The sequence below is a fragment of the Miscanthus floridulus genome, chromosome 5 (genome assembly GCF_019320115.1).
Source record: "Miscanthus floridulus cultivar M001 chromosome 5, ASM1932011v1, whole genome shotgun sequence".
Classification (NCBI taxonomy): Eukaryota; Viridiplantae; Streptophyta; class Magnoliopsida; order Poales; family Poaceae; genus Miscanthus; species Miscanthus floridulus.
Window position 1 is genome coordinate 17,340,147 of NC_089584.1, and position 16,146 is coordinate 17,356,292.

The 16,146-nt window shown below is 44.6% G+C and overlaps 1 protein-coding gene and 1 pseudogene across 1 annotated transcript; one reads left to right on the forward strand and one right to left on the reverse strand.

Annotated features, from left to right (window-relative positions):
• The first annotated feature begins 6,978 nt into the window (after window positions 1–6,978).
• On the forward strand, window positions 6,979–8,977 carry LOC136451658 (thylakoid lumenal 15 kDa protein 1, chloroplastic-like). The gene is made up of 7 exons (XM_066452346.1): window positions 6,979–7,220; window positions 7,318–7,413; window positions 7,622–7,694; window positions 7,814–7,875; window positions 8,195–8,276; window positions 8,529–8,589; window positions 8,675–8,977. Exons 1-7 carry the CDS (start codon window positions 7,044–7,046, stop codon window positions 8,724–8,726), a joined length of 603 nt encoding a protein of 200 aa, XP_066308443.1. The 5' UTR covers window positions 6,979–7,043; the 3' UTR covers window positions 8,727–8,977.
• Window positions 8,978–14,610: 5,633 nt separating this feature from the next.
• LOC136454337 (uncharacterized) lies at window positions 14,611–15,784 on the reverse strand (annotated as a pseudogene).
• Window positions 15,785–16,146: the final 362 nt, after the last annotated feature.

Here is a 16,146-nt window from a genome sequence, read left to right on the forward strand (position 1 = left end):
GTTGTACATCAGAGGGGCTTGAAGTCTTGCGAGATCACACCAACCGCGTTTGTGGTGTGGCCGCCACCGTGTATTGGAGGGAATAAGACCCGCGGCGTTTCGGCCAGAAGCTTGATAGTGAAGACGGCGGGGACCATCCGGGAGAGGCTTGCCAGAAGGCACATCGGAGACCCACTTGCGCGTGGGGAAGGCCCGAGGCTATCCACGGAGTTACCCGACCGGGAGCTTGGCCCTTGCGAGGGATTCCTTGCGAGGGGCTCCAATGAGGACTAGGAGGAAGCTTGCGCGCTTCTCGATACCTCGGTAAAAATACCAGAGTCATCGACAGGAGTTTACATATCTCTACCTTGCTCTTTAGCTTCCGCATTTACATTGATTACTTTACTACGTTTACGGTAGATATAGCAACACACTAGCAAAACCGTAGTTGCATATTTAGATAGTTTATCTTTTGCATAGGTTTTGGTAAGTTTAGAAAAAGAGGCCATAGTTTAGAGTTAGATTTTTTAAGTCGCCTAATTCACCCCCCCCCCTCTTAGGCGTCATGGTCTCTTCAATTGGTATCAGAGCCGGTTGGCTCAATTTGGACCTTTGGCTTAACCGCCGTTGAGCCGACGCTATTTAGAGTGGTTGGGATGGATACCGCTAGGCCTCCAAACTTTGACAGCACTAACTTTCCTTACTATAAAGCTAGAATGGTTTGCCACCTTGAGGCGGTTGATTTGGGTGTATGGAGAGTCACTCGTGACGGGATGAAACCCATCAAGAATCCCAAAAAATCCACAAAGAGTGATAAAAAAGAAATGCACTTCAATGCTAGAGCTAAAAATTGCTTGTTTGAATCACTTAGTATGGATGTTTTTAACCAAGTATTCACTTTAAATAAAGCACATGAAATTTGGTTAAAACTCCAAGAGCTCCATGATGGCACAAGCAATATCCGTGAGCAAAAACATTGTCTAGCAAAGCAAAACTATGATTCCTTTACTATGAATGATGATGAGCTTGTTCGTGATATGTATTCTCGTTTGAATCTAATTATCAATGAGCTCCATTCTATAGGATTATTAAAGCTAGATGATGCGGACATCGTGAGGAAGATCATCTCCATACTACCAAAAAAGAAATATGCAAGCATCATCACCATCCTTCACAACATGGAGGACTTAAGCAACATGACCCCGGGCATAGTCATTGGCAAGTTAGTGGCATTTGAAATGTCACGTAAGATGGGTCAAGAAGAAGCCTCTTCATCAAGCAAAGGCAAGGCTCTCGCATGTAGCGAGAAAAACAAGATGAATGGCAAGTAAGTTGAGACAAGCTCAAGCTCAAGCTCCTCAAGTGAAGATGAAGAAGAAGATGACGATGATGATGATGATGATGATTCAAGTGATGATGATCAATCTTCCTCCTCCACCTCCAACCTTGATGAAGAATCAATCAAACTTATCAACAAGGTGGAGAAGATGATTCAAAGGCTAAATGTCAAGGGTGTGCCCATCCAAATCCAAGATTTCATTTTCACAAATTAAAGAAATGAGCAAAGAAAGAGAGGATGCTATGGATGCGGCGAGTTGAGGCACTTTGTGGAAGTTTGTCCAAACAAGCCCATACCCAAGACAAAGAAGAAGGCGTGCAAGAATCAAGCTCTCACTTCAATAAGGTCATGGGATGATTCTTCAAGTGAAGAAGAACCCCATCACAAGAGGCGAGGCCACAAGCACTCATCATCAAGCTATTCTCGTGTGTGCCTTATGGCACGAGGTAACAAGAGCTCTTCCTCTAGTGAGAGTGATAGTGATGAAGATATGCCTTCTTATCATGAAATTGTCCAAGAAAATCTTAATTATGCTAAAGCTTACATTAGTCAACAAAAGAAGCTCAAAAGTTTAAAAGAAAAGATAGATAGTTCACAAAAAGCATATAAAACCTTGCTTGAATAATATGAGAACTTTACTAATCTCAATGTTGAACTATCTACTAAAATTGAGAAACTTGAGGCTAGTGCAACAACAAATACATGCACAATCAATGATGAGCAACTTGTAAAGAAAAATGAAAAATTAAAAGAAAAGTTATCTAGCTCACAAGAAGCATTAATAGTTTGCTTGCTAAAATAGAAACCATATGCAAACATTATGATGAGCTAACTAATAAAGTTGCCAATCTTGAAGCCATTAGCACACCCCCCACCAAGGCATCTAAAAAGAAAAGTTCTATCTTTAACTTATCTAAAAAGGATGTCTCTACTTCTTGTAATGATTTATATTTAGACTCACCTTTGTGCAACCAAGTTTGTGTTGAGAAAGTTGTTGTAGATACATGCACACAAGAGGTTTCAAAGGAGAATGAGCTACTCAAGCAAGAAGTAGCTCACCTCACCAAGGACTTGACTCAAGTGAAAGGCAAGGCGAAGCAAACCCAACTTCATCAAGATAACACCGTCAAGGGAGTGAAGAAGCTTGATGAAGGACAAACCGTGGTTTGTTACGTGTGCTACAAGGAAGGTCACAAGTCCTATGAGTGTAAGGTGAAGAATGGGGGAGGAGCAAAGAAGAAGGAGAAAAAGCAAACAAGCAAGCTTTCCAACACCTACACCAACAAGGTGGACAAGAAGGCCTCCACACCTTATCTCTTGAAAAAGAAGAAAAATGACAAGGTGGTGGCCATCAAGGTGAACAAGCAAGCCAACAATGGGGTCAAACTCTTTTGGGTGCCAAAGGAAATCATTTCAAATATGAAGAGCACCAAGAAGGTTTGGATCCCGAAAGGAAAGTGAGAAGTCCGTCGGACTATGGGGAATTTGGAGACTTGGCAAAGTATGGGTGTATTTCATGGGGTGCATCATGATGGAAAAAATTATTGCCAAGTGAGTTAGTGAATACTATGGACCCAAATTCCTCTTCCCATGTTAGGTAACTAGATGTTATTACTCTTTAATTGGTACATCTTTCAATTGGTATTTCTTATAATTTGATATCTTAAGCATACTAGTTACTATTCATACCTATGTTTGCATTTGCATGTTTATATTTTTGTCATGCATAAATTAGGTATATCTTATGGTAGGCTTGCTCGGTCTCATTTTTAACCCTTAGAGCAAACCTACATGGTTTAAAATTGTCTAGGAGCACGGCACATAGCTTGTCTTACAATTGTTCATCTAATATGTGCCAAAGTTCAAATTGAAGATAATCTCTCCCGAATATCATTTTTGAAAATGATTCTCACATTCATGAGATGTCATCTTTCAAGTGGTATTTTGATTCTAAAATCAGTGTGCATGATTCCTACAAAGTATTCTACACTTGTGTGCACAAATTTAGGGGGAGGATTACTCTACAAGTTGGATGCCTTGAGACTAATACCTTTTCAAGCTTATCATGTGTGTAGTAGTTTCATTGCAAGGAAAATGGAGTCTCCGGAGCTAAGCATCATACTTCAAATATCCACCACCTATTGCAAGCGGTAGAAATCAATTTAGTTTCCACATGTGGTATTTCTAGACCAATATAATCATGTTGATTTCATTTTGATTTTTATATGCTTTCTCCATAGATTAAATTTCCTTGTGCAATAATGTGCTAATTATACATATACTTTGCTTTCTATCATATGTATGCATATATTTAGGGGGAGCTTAATCTATATAATATGAGAGTCAAACTTTGTGATCTATTCCACTCTACATACAAAGGATCATGAAGTTTGACTCTCCCTTGTGCTACTAATGTCTTCCTTTTCGGTGTTTGATTCCAAAGGAGGAGAATTTAGAGAACCAAAAGCAAGCATTATTTATTGGACCTATTGGTCTACAAGTGGTAATGGTTCGAGAAAGGGAGGATAGTGGATTATGGATTAGTCTAAGTAATGGGGAGAACTTGTAGGAAACAAGGCTTAAATCCATAATGCCACATGGGGACATTTGCAAGGGCAAGATAAGTTTGCATATAGTATCTTATATATAGTATCTTTTAGCATCACATAATCTTGTCCCTTGCATTGCATCCTAGCAAGTAGATAGTTTTTCAATTTCAAAAATTTTATTATTTGCTTGCTTTGGTCGTGTTGTCATCAATCACCAAAAAGGGGAAGATTGTAAGGAAAATGGACCCTAAGCCCATTTACTTTGGATTTTGGTGTTTGATGACTAACACAACCAAATTGGACTAATGAATTTGCAAGTGTTTGTTTTGTAGTTCAATAGGGTGCAAGACATGACTTGGACGAAGGCGACGTGATGATCCGATGATCAACACCATAAGCAAGACCTTAGGAGCATAAGAAAAGACACAAGATATCAAGTAAAATCCAAGCACGAAGATAGGAACCAAGCCGGACGCAAGATCGTGAAGAAATGCTGCATACGACGCTGCACAGGACGCTCCGATGCACAGGACGTTGCACCGGATGCTGCACAGGACGCTGCACCAGACGCTCCGATCAAGCAACAGCAGAGTCAACAGCAGCGACCGGACGCTGCACAGGATGCTGCACCGGACGCTTCGATGCACAGGACGCTGCACCGGACGCTGCACAGGACGCTGAGTGCCAGAGTCCGGTCAACATCAGTAAGGTTCCAGAGAGCCGTTTTCATGACCGGACGCTGGTCAGAGTCCGGTCAGTAGCAGAAAAGCGGGATTTCGTCCCCAACGGCTACTTTCTCAGTGGGGCTTATAAATAAACCCCCAACCGGCCATTTGAGGAGTGTGGAGCTGAGAAAACATACCAAGGGTGTTGATACACCATTCTAGTGATCTCCACTTGCATAGTGCTTAGTGTTTCATCAGGTGATTAGCGTAGGTGCTTTGCGAAGGGCTTAGGTTGATTAGACCACTGCTTATGCGCTTGCTCTAGGTTTAGGCCTAGTGTTTAGTGAGGTTTGCATACCTCTTACCACCTGGTGTTTGCGAGCACCATTGTTGTACATCGGAGGGGCTTGAAGTCTTGCGAGATCACACCAACCGCGTTTGTGGTGTGGTCGCCACCGTGTATTGGAGGGAACAAGGCCCGCGGCGTTTCGGCCGGAAGCTTGATAGTGAAGATGGCGGAGAGCATCTGGGAGAGGCTTGCCGGAAGGCCCGAGGCTATCCACGGAGTTACCCGACTGGGAGCTTGGCCCTTACGAGGGATTCCTTGCGAGGGGCTCCAACGAGGACTAGGAGGAAGCTTGCGCGCTTCTCGATACCTCGATAAAAATACCGGAGTCGTCGACGGGAGTTTGCATATCTCTACTTTGCTCTTTAGCTTCCGCATTTACATTGATTACTTTACTACGTTTGCGGTAGAGATAGCAACACACTAGCAAAACCGTAGTTGCACATTTAGATAGTTTATCTTTTGTATATGTTTTGCTAAGTTTAGAAAAAGAGGCCATAGTTTAGAGTTAGATTTTTTAAGTCGCCTATTTCACCCCCCTCTTAGGCGTCACGGTCCCTTCAAGGTAGATGCAACACTTTATCGGAGCATCGTCGGCGGTCTGTGCTACCTTGTCCACATGAGGCCGGACACTGCATTCACCGTGGGCTACGTTAGTCGCTTCATGGAGGATCTCAGAGAGGATAACTGGACTGCGGTGAAGCGGCTACTGCGCTACGTCAAGAGGACGGTAAATCATGGGATCATTTTCCCAAAGACCAGCGGGAGTAGACTGCAGCTCACTGTGTTCAGCGATGCAGACATGGCGGGGGACATCGACGGACGACGGAGCACCTCTGGCGTGCTCGTCTTCCTCGGGTCGGCCCCAATTTCATGGCTGTCGTTGAAACAGAAGGTGGTGGCGCTATTTACGTGCGAGGCAGAGTACGTAGCGGCGGCCACAGCGGCGTGCCAAGTTGTGTGGCTATGCCAGCTGCTGGGTGAGCTGACCGGCGTGGAAGCTCACCCACCAGCAGTGATGGTGGACAACCGGCCATCGTCCTCGCGAAGAATTCAGTTCTGCACGACCGGAGCAAACACATCGACGTGAAGTTCCACTTCCTCAAGGACTGTGTCGATGGAGGACAGATCGTCATTGAGTTCGTCGAAACTGGTCGACAACTCGCGGACATCCTCACCAAGCCGCTCGGACGTCTTCAACTCACGGAGCTGAAGGAGATGATCGGCATGGAGGGGGTACAAGGGATAGCAGTAAGATTATGGGAAGAATTGTTAAAATAATCTACTGCTTCCTTATGTGAACACACAGCAAGAGAAGACGGCGTCGAAAAGGCCCCCCGCTGTGGTACTGTAACCGCTGTATGGGCAGGCGCCGAATGGCTCACCTGCCGCACTGTAGCCACATGCAGAGACAGGCGCAGAAGTCAGTCTTGCTGTGTTATCTAGTTATTGTTGCAGCATGTGCGCTGTATTAGGACTAGATGGATAGAGTTGTATAAATAGACTGCCATGACAACTCAGTAAAGAGAGTTCAGATTTGTCATCTCCCATACAGGGCTTCGGCCAACGCTGGTGTCTTGTACTGTGTGTATGCTCTGTTCTCCCTCTTCTTCAACCTCTACTCGTAGTGTGTGGGACGGACAACGCTTGTTCGTGATCGGCTCAGCTAGTGGGTGTTCGACAAAACTGGTGAGTGGTCAACTCGGCTGAGCCGGTGATCCTATGGACTAACAGAGTCATCCATTCATTTCTGCCATTCTCCACGGTATGCATGTTTAGAACACATAAATTTTATAAGAATCATTTAAAAAATTCACGAAAATCAGTCATTTTTATAGGAAAAGGCATGAGACAGGAAAAAATCTCCATTCCAAGGGAGCATGTATGTTTTTTCCCCTAAGATGAACTAGGTGAACTTATCTTCGTTTAACTTTGGTTTGGTCAGAATTGATTTTTGGATTTGTTTGGATTCAAACTAAAGTGAGGGGATTTTGATCTTGCTTTTCTGTCCAACAAAACAGAAGGAAATAAGGACTGGAAGAAGGCATCGTGGATTCGGCTGACTGGCCAATCCCAAGCAGCACCACAAAACAGATAACACACAGCCACTTATGTAGCCTAGACGGAAACAGAAACAAGCAGCTCTGAAACTGAAGCTCACGGGCATGGCCATCCTGGGCGCCCTCAAGCTCGCCCCGTCTCCACCCGCCCTCGCCGGCGCCGCGCCACCGGCGACGTCTACGCCCGCGCGCTCTTCGGTGCACTTCCACCTCGCCAATGCCGGCGCCGCCGCTCTCGTCGCCGCATCGCTCCTCGTCGCCGACCCCGCCGTGGCTTTCATTGTCCGCCCGCCGTTTACTTACCCTGCCTTGTTTCTGCTGTCCTCCCAAGTTCTTGCGAAATCGGGGTGTTGACGGCGCGCGCGCGGCGTGGCTGCAGGGAGGAGGCCCGTACGGGAAGCAGGTGACGCGGGGGCAGGACCTCACCGGCAAGGACTTCAGCGGCCTGACGCTCGTCAAGCAGGACTTCAAGACGGTATACTGCGATTGCATGCACATCTCACCTTGCCTTGGGCAATTTTCTTACAATTGCTATCCCATGCTTCTATCCCATGCTTCTCGATGTGAAGAAGCCTAGAAACGCGTCAAATCTTCGAAGTTCTGTGTAAATATGCAGAAAAAAGCATGTCATTTGTCAGGGTTTTGCTTATGCTTGTTGATTCTTGATGTTCTTGATGATGCAGTCTATACTGAGGCAGGCGAACTTCAAAGGCGCGAACCTGCTCGGCGCGAGCTTCTTCGATGCAGACCTCACAAGTACTGAATTGCTTGCTACTCCATCTTCGATGGTTCCAGTTCTTGTTCCTTGTCATTGGAAAGTTTGTGACTTGGTTTTCGCTGTGTGGCTTACTGGATATGTTTGCCGACGGATTCAGGCGCTGACCTCTCTGATGCTGATCTTCGAGGCGCCGATTTCTCGCTGGCGAATTTAACAAAGGTAAAATGTTCAGGATCGCACATTACTTTGGTTCTGTTTCATCAGGATTCAATTCAAGCACGCTTGTGCACGCGGCTGTATTCTATTTTGTTCAAAATGCCTGACAAGTATCTCATCCTCATCCAAAACGTTCAGCCATAGTTAAATCAGACGTTTATATTTGGGCCCATTTCGTTCATGCTCCTCTCTTTGTTTATTTTCTATGAAACAAATCCCTTTATGTTTTCCCTGTCTGATTGAACTATCTGTCCATAGATATCAGCATGGTGATTTGTTTTTCAACACGCTCATGATTGGTTTTGCCTCACTTCATTTGCAGACAAACTTATCAAATGCCAACTTGGAAGGGGCACTTGTCACAGGAAACACTTCTTTCAAAGGTGCCAACATAACTGGGGCAGGCAAGTGATTTCTGCATATCACTCTGATAGCCATCTCTTGCTGCAACTCAGCAACTGTACCTTTCTCCGCTCAAAAGGTTGTCATCAGTAGAGGGGGCACAAACAAATTTCCATTATTCCCCTTTGCAAAATCAAAATGAGCAAAAGTAGGCAAAGCTCAAACTGGATAAATGAGCTTGTTCTTGTCTCTTGAGTCTTGACATGATCACATAAGCAGTAGTGTCACCATGCACCATTTTCTTCAACCTGCAGATTTTACCGATGTCCCGCTGCGAGACGATCAACGGGAATACCTCTGCAAAATTGCTGACGGGTAAGAACACAACGCATTGACATGGACGGATTGATGGCCATTAAGTCTAGTGATCTGTCTGTTGATCTCATCGTTTATCGAACAGAGTGAATTCCACCACTGGGAACCCCACCAAGGAGACTCTGTTCTGCAGCTGATCGATGGAAGACCCCGTGACTTGTGAGACTTGTAACTTATTCAACACCTTAATAAACCTGTATCTGCAGCTGTAAGGATGCGAGAAATGTAAATTGAGTTATAGAGGAGGAGGAGGATGCCCAGAAATAATAAGGGTACTGGTAATTACGTGTAAATCAACGAAAAATGTTAGTGCGCGTTGCTCTTTATGTGCAAGTGACTTTTTACTTGGTCATACATATGGATTAACGGAGGACTCTCAAGTTTCAAACATTGCCACATTGGTACACTGACAGCTGTGTTTCTTTTCCTTTCTTTTTTAAGTAAAATATACCACATTGGTGCCTGGTGGTCTGGCCCAGGCGGGTTTCGGCCCAACCCTATCCTGCATTCGTACCCGTCCAGAATGTTGACTGCTCAACTTCGACTACCTGCTGCTCGCGGGCACACTGTCGCGCTGTCCGTCAATGCACTGCGCTCTCTTGTGTGCAAAAACTAAAAAGAGATGTACATTTTTTTTAAAAAAAAGGTGACATAAACTAGGATGGAACGCCCGCAATTGAAGGCGCTGGATGTCCTGTGCTGTCAGCATTGGTGTAAAACATACTGAATTGTGCAGTCCAAGCAACAAAAACCAAATTAAAAGCCTTTTGACGGCAGGCAGCAAACCAATGCTGCCTGTACACACAGGTATGTAGTGATGCCGAAGCACAGAGCTGGCCAAAGCATGCAATCATTCATCGTAAACAAAGATAGGTCAATTACATTATAATGTAGTGAGTTTCAGCAGCTTGCCTAGTAGTGTAGGACACTGAGCTTCCTAACTGGTATCCTGAAAAATGAGTTCGTTAGTCAGTTCCTTGATGAGTCGGCACATTATAGTATGATGAAACGATAATATTGATGCTTGGTAATAAGGATGTATAAATAACTATCATACTTGAACTTAGCATGTAGAAACGAACCAGGTGAGCTCAACCTAAAGCTAGCTGAAACATGAGCTCATGTTCCAAAAAAGAACTGGGTCAAATATTATATCCAAGTTAAAACACGATACTTATATATCTATATTACATTTGAATTCAACATGTAACCAAAATGCTATCCATTTTCAGGATTAACATTGCCTACCCACACACACACAAAAAGCCAGTATTGTGATATCTTCTCCCCTCGGCTCCAGGGACGAAGCTAGGAAAAAATTTAGGAGGGGCTAAACAACGACAATTAGCAAAAAAAGAGGTTTAGCAAATCTCAGCCCCTCCTACCTGTACATCTACAGCTGAAATTTCAGACAGCAGCTCTACGGGGCTTTGCTTGCTCGCGAGCGGTAGGGGGGGCTAGAGCCCCCCTAGCCCCACCGCTGGCTCCGTGCCTGCTTGGCTCTATGTATTTGTGTCGAAGATGTAATGGAAATAACCCAATCCAGATCAGATCTGACTGCCAGGATGCCTGCAGCTGCGTATTTCACCACATAGAGGCAACGGTTTTTCTTTAGCCCTGTCCCCAAAATCCACTCCCATGGGGAATCAAAACTCAAAACCAGGCCTCCTGGGTTTAGGTTGCTTGGAAAACCATGTAGTGTGATGCTATTACAATCATGCATGCACACCCAAAAACTTTTCTCCTAAAATGCACACCAACGATGCAAAGGTTTCTAAAGAATCAATTGGCATGAATGGGTTTAAACCTGTGATGGTATTGCATTGTGCCACACTAATAGCAACCTGTACCTACCATGATTGAGGCCTGACATGGTACTACTACCAACACTACCAAATAAAATAAAATAAAATAGATTTGCTGCACATGAACCTTTTCTGGATTGCAACACTGGCTGCTGGAAAGGCTGAACATAAAGCAATCCTTTAAGCAAGATTGGTCAGTGTTACTTCCCCTGTTTGCTAACTTGCTTACGCCTGTGAAGAATTTCAGCACCAGTTCTGTTGTGTATACTTTTAGGGAGTATACTACCTGTTTAATGATGCTGTGATGGAAGTGATATGGGGCCTGAAGTATCTCATGAAGTGTTTAGTGCCTGATGAAAGATGAAACCTGGATCATCATGCCATTTTGTCAATGCAGAGATGGTGAGATGAAAGCATGTTGGCTAGGGACAAGGCCATGAGCTCAGAATATGAAAATGCAATGTTGTAAGTGAAAGCATCTAGGCCCCTAGTTGGGTTTCGGTGATTAATGACAATACAAGATTACTATGACTAACGTCTTGCAGAGGCAATTAAGTTAGGTCATGGTAATGAAGATCAATTGGGCAATCAAGGTGGTCATGCCCCTACGATGGAAATCGTTTCGGTTTTCAAAGGATGGACGACAAGGTTAAGGATGACTAGTCCTAAGTGTCGATTGGAGTTGGAGAGACACTTAGAGTAGTTTAGGACTTTGTTTTTCCTTTGGCCGTACTATTAAGGGAGGTATGGACGGGTAGCTTGACCTAGGTGAGTCTAGTGAGTTAGGTGTAGTGCACACGTGTTAAAACTAGCACTAGGTAGCTCCTCAATATGCCTAAGATCCATTGGAGCAAACTTCATTCACATATGATCGAGAGTTGAAAGTGAATGGAGGGTCAAATGCTGACCGGACGCTGGCTCCGGTGCGATCGGACGCTGGCCGCAGGGTCCGGTCAGTTCATTTGATCAGGGAAACTGCGTTCGGTGCGACCGGACGCTGGAGTGGTCAAGTGACCGGACGCTGAAAGGCAGCGTCCGGTCGACTCCAGTAAGGTTCCAGAGAAGGGAATCTATGACCGGACGCGTCCGGTCAGTGCTGACCGGACCCTGAGGGTTCAGCGTCCGGTCGAGTACAGTAAGGTTCTAGTGAGGGTTTAATGCGACCGGATGCGTCCGGTCAGTGGTGATCGGACCCTGACAGCGTCCGGTCAACACTTTATCACTGGAATGCGGGATGAACTGACCGGAGCGTCCGGTCACCTCGCAGAAGCTCATAACGGTTCGTTTTTCAGGCTGCCTTATAAATAGAAGCTTCACTCGTGTGTGGAGTTACTTTTGCTCATTCCAACAGCTGAGAAACACGTTTGTGAGTGCCAAGAAGAGCAAGGTCCTAGTGAGGTGATTGAGATTTGAGAATCCAAGAGAGTAGCCTCATTAGTGAATCAAGAGTAGCCAAGTGTGCATCCATCTTCTCATTAGGCTTCGCGTGGTCAAGTGAGAGTTCGTGCTTGTTACTCTTGGTGATCGTCATCACCTAGACGGCTTGGTGGTGACTGGGAGCTTGGTGATCACCCGACGGAGCTTGTGGGTGACACAACTCAAGTTGTGAGTGGTTTTGGGTGATTCGCCGCGACGGAGTGTCGAAGAATCAACCCGTAGAGAGCACTTGATACTTGCACGGATCAAGGGGGAGCTACACCCTTGCGCGGGTGCTCCAACGAGGACTAGTGGGGAGTGGCGACTCTCTGATACCTCGGCAAAACATCGCCGCATTCCTCTCTCTCTATTTACTTTGAGCAATTCAATACTTGCCTTTACATTCATAGAATTGCCATGCTAGAGTAAGTTTGGAACATAGGTTGCAAGTCCGTTGTGCGTTAGATTAATAGAAACACTTTTCTAGGCACAAGGGGTTAATTGGGCTAACCGTAGGATTTGATTATTGCAAGAAAATTTAGAATTAGTCTAATTCACCTCCCCACTTGGGCATCTTGATCCTTTCAGTAAGGATAAGCATTGTGAATTTCATTAGATTTTCATTACACAGACATGAGTGTCGAATTGCAATTGAGGCAGAGGGAGACAGTGTGGATTTGATCCGATTTTGATGGGACAGGCTGTTCAGCGCGATGGAACCGATCCAATAGGTTGGATGATTTATGGTATGGTTGAATAATTAAGCATGGTCACCAATGGACCGGCCCTCCATTGGTCACGCACGAATGTGCTATGGCAACAACAACAACAACAACAACAACAACAACAACAACAACAACAACAACAACAACAACAACAAAGCCTGTAAGTCCTAAACATGTTGGGGTAGGCTAGAGTTGAAACCCAGGAGAAACAATCAAGGTTCAGGCATGTGAATAGCTGTCTTCCAAGCACTCCTATCTAAGGCTAAGTCTTTGGGTATATTCCATCCTTTCAAGTCTCCTTTTATTGTCTCTACCCAAGTCAACTTCGGTCTTCCTCTACCTCTCTTCACGTTACTATCCTGACTTAGGATTCCACTACGCACCGGTGTCTCTGGAGGTCTCCGTTGGACATGTCCAAACCATCTCAATCAGTGTTGGACAAGCCTTTCTTCAATTGGTGCTACCCCTAATCTATCACGTATATCATCGTTCCGAACTCGATCCCTTCTTGTATGACCGCAAATCCAACGCAACATACGCATTTCCACGACACTTATCTGTTGAACATGTCGCCTTTTCGTAGGCCAACATTCTACACCATACAACATAGCAGGTCTAATCGTCGTCCTATAAAACTTGCCTTTTAGCTTCTGTGGTACCCTTTTGTCACATAGGACACCAGATGCCTGCCGCCACTTCATCCACCCTGCTTTGATTCTATGGCTAACATCTTCATTAATATCCCCATCTCTCTGTAGCATTGATCATAAATATCGAAAGGTATCCTTCTTAAGCACTACTTGACCTTCCAAACTAATATCTTCCTCCTCCCGAGTAGTAGTGCCGAAGTCACATCTCATATACTCAACTTTAGTTCTACTGAGTCTAAAACCTTTGGACTCCAAAGTCTCCCGCCATAACTCCAGATTCTGATTCACTCCTGTCCGACTTTCATCAACTAGCACTACATCGTCCGCGAAAAGCATACACCAAGGGATGTCCCCTTGTATGTCCCTTGTGACCGCATCCATCACTAAGGCAAACAAATAAGGGCTCAAAGCCGACTCTTGATGTAGTCCTATCCTAATCGGGAAGTCATCCGTGTCTCCATCACTTGTTCGAACTCTAGTCACAACATTGTTGTACATGTCCTTAATGAGCCCGACGTACTTCGTTGGGGCTTTATGTTTGTCCAAAGCCCAACACATAACATTCCTTGGCATTTTATCATAAACCTTCTCCAAGTCAATAAAAACCATGTGTAGGTCCTTCTTCTTCTCTCTATACCGCTCCATAACTTGTCTTATTAAGAAAATGGCTTCCATGGTTGACCTTCCGGGCATGAAACCAAATTGGTTCATAGAGACCCGCGTTATTGCTCTCAAGCGATGCTCGATAACTCTCTCCCATAGCTTCATAGTATGGCTCATCAACTTAATTCCCCGGTAATTAGTACAACTTTGAATATCCCCTTTATTCTTGTAGATCGGTACCAATATACTTCTCCACTCATCAGGCATCTTGTTCGATCGCAAAATATGGTTGAAATATTTGTTGTGGCATATAGGGGCTTAAATAGCCCATGGGTTGTCTGAATTTCCTATCTGTGATCCCCTGGTCATTTTGTAGGTAAATTCCAGCCCTCAGAATTCTCATGCCAAATAAACAATAGTTCTGCAAGTCAAGTGCTTGCCGTTGTGGGCTCTGGAAAGGTACATCATGCCTTGTCCTAAATAACAATGCCTTATAGAACATTATTATATTGTAAAGATGAACTTCCAAATTAATTTTCCTCTGGAAACTCTCCCATCCAAGGTGTGTATGGAAAAAACCCTTCTATGAATGGTTGGATACCCATAAATGTTTCATAATGTGTTGGGGAGAGGTTGCCTAATTCTTGAACCTTTGAGGTATTTAAGTGATAGGCCAGTCCTCGGCTCAATCCTTCACTCAAGAAGACAACCTCCTTGCAAGGGTGAAATCCGAGGACAGTAATAATATAGCCACCAAAGTCCCTATTGCCCCAACCTTCAGTGTGAATAACATTATCATCGTCCGAGTCCCATTCTTTGGTTTCAACTTTCAACAACATTTTTGTTGTCACAGCCAAATTCAAAATTTTCCTCCATTATCACTTCATCATTACCATCCTGATACTCATTGCGTGATCCAATATATTTAATATCTTGTAAGGTCCAAGGTTTAGGTCTATCAGTTTGCCTATATCTCAAGCCAATACCAGTCTTCAAAACCCACTCCATCTTGCCATATGATTCATCCAGAATATAAACATAATGATCCAACGCACATTACACTCCCTTCTGTGATTTTCCAAGATAAAGATTTGGATCTGGTATGAGCTCAGTATCTACTAGAGGTGGTTTAATTACCTGGTACTTACCATCTAACAGTGATATTCTGCAAGAATCAAATATAACTGAGAAATCTGAATCAACGATAGTAGCATTAAACAACATTTCATGAAAGGAGACGTTCAAGTATTTAAGTGGGGTGGGCAGCTACCTCATAACAAAGTTGGTTTGGCAATGGACATAAAGTGTTCCCCGCCAATAGACAGCGTTGTGATAATGATTACCATATAAACCACCCAATCGCATGCCAGCCACAGTCCCTGCAGCCTCCCCTTCTCGAACAAAAGACCTCTCCTCCCATTTCTTAGTCCTTGATGAGAACACATGAAGTATGCATGGCGACAGTGGCCACTCTAATTCCTCTGCTGTAGGATTTAATTTGATCCGGCCAGATCTGGCACAAGCAAATGGGATCAGAAAAACCTCATAGTGTGGTGACACTGCAGGGTCGAAGACAAGGTACTCCTTGTGAAAAAAAGTTTTCTGTACACAAATGTGGGCTTGGGAATGGGGGCAATTGCACCCACTGATATGTCACTGGGTTAACCACATAGTCGTCAAGCAAGAGAAGCCCATTGCAGTGGTCACTAAAAGTGCTAAAGATATCTCTGGGCGGCAAACAGTCAGATATTGTTGGGCCTGTTGAGGAACGCGAGAAGAATTCTGACAAAACTAGGTCAGGGAAGTTGATGAAGATGCCAGCCATCGAGAGAGGGAGAAGGTCTGTACGCAGTAACCGGCGGGTGTCAATGATTGTGCACCAGGGCTTGCAAACACAGCGGGATGTGGCAAGGAAGCGTGGCGCAAGACGTCGGAGCATATTGGCAAGCACATCTTCTGGGAGCTGGTTCAACGTGCCCTCCTGTTCTTCCAACATATCTGGGATGATCTCTGATTAGTAAGAGAAGCTCCCCACTCCACCGAAGAACCAAGCTTATCTGTAAAGTCAAGGAATACATAAGAGTAAGAAAGAAATAAGGCATGTCAAGATGGAGCCCTGATGTTGTGCCCGGCCAGTGTTCAGCAAAATCTGAACACTACTAATTGGCAGTTGTCTGTGCTGTGCTGTAGCTGCTGCTGCTACTGTGCTAGCTGCTAGGAGCTCTCAATCGATGATCAATATAAGCTGCAACTTTTTTTTTGCGAGTAATATACGCTGCAACTTTGTCCAATGAATAATTCGTATAGATCACTACTTACAATAAGCGATTATCAAATGCTAAACAGAGAAGATGTAGA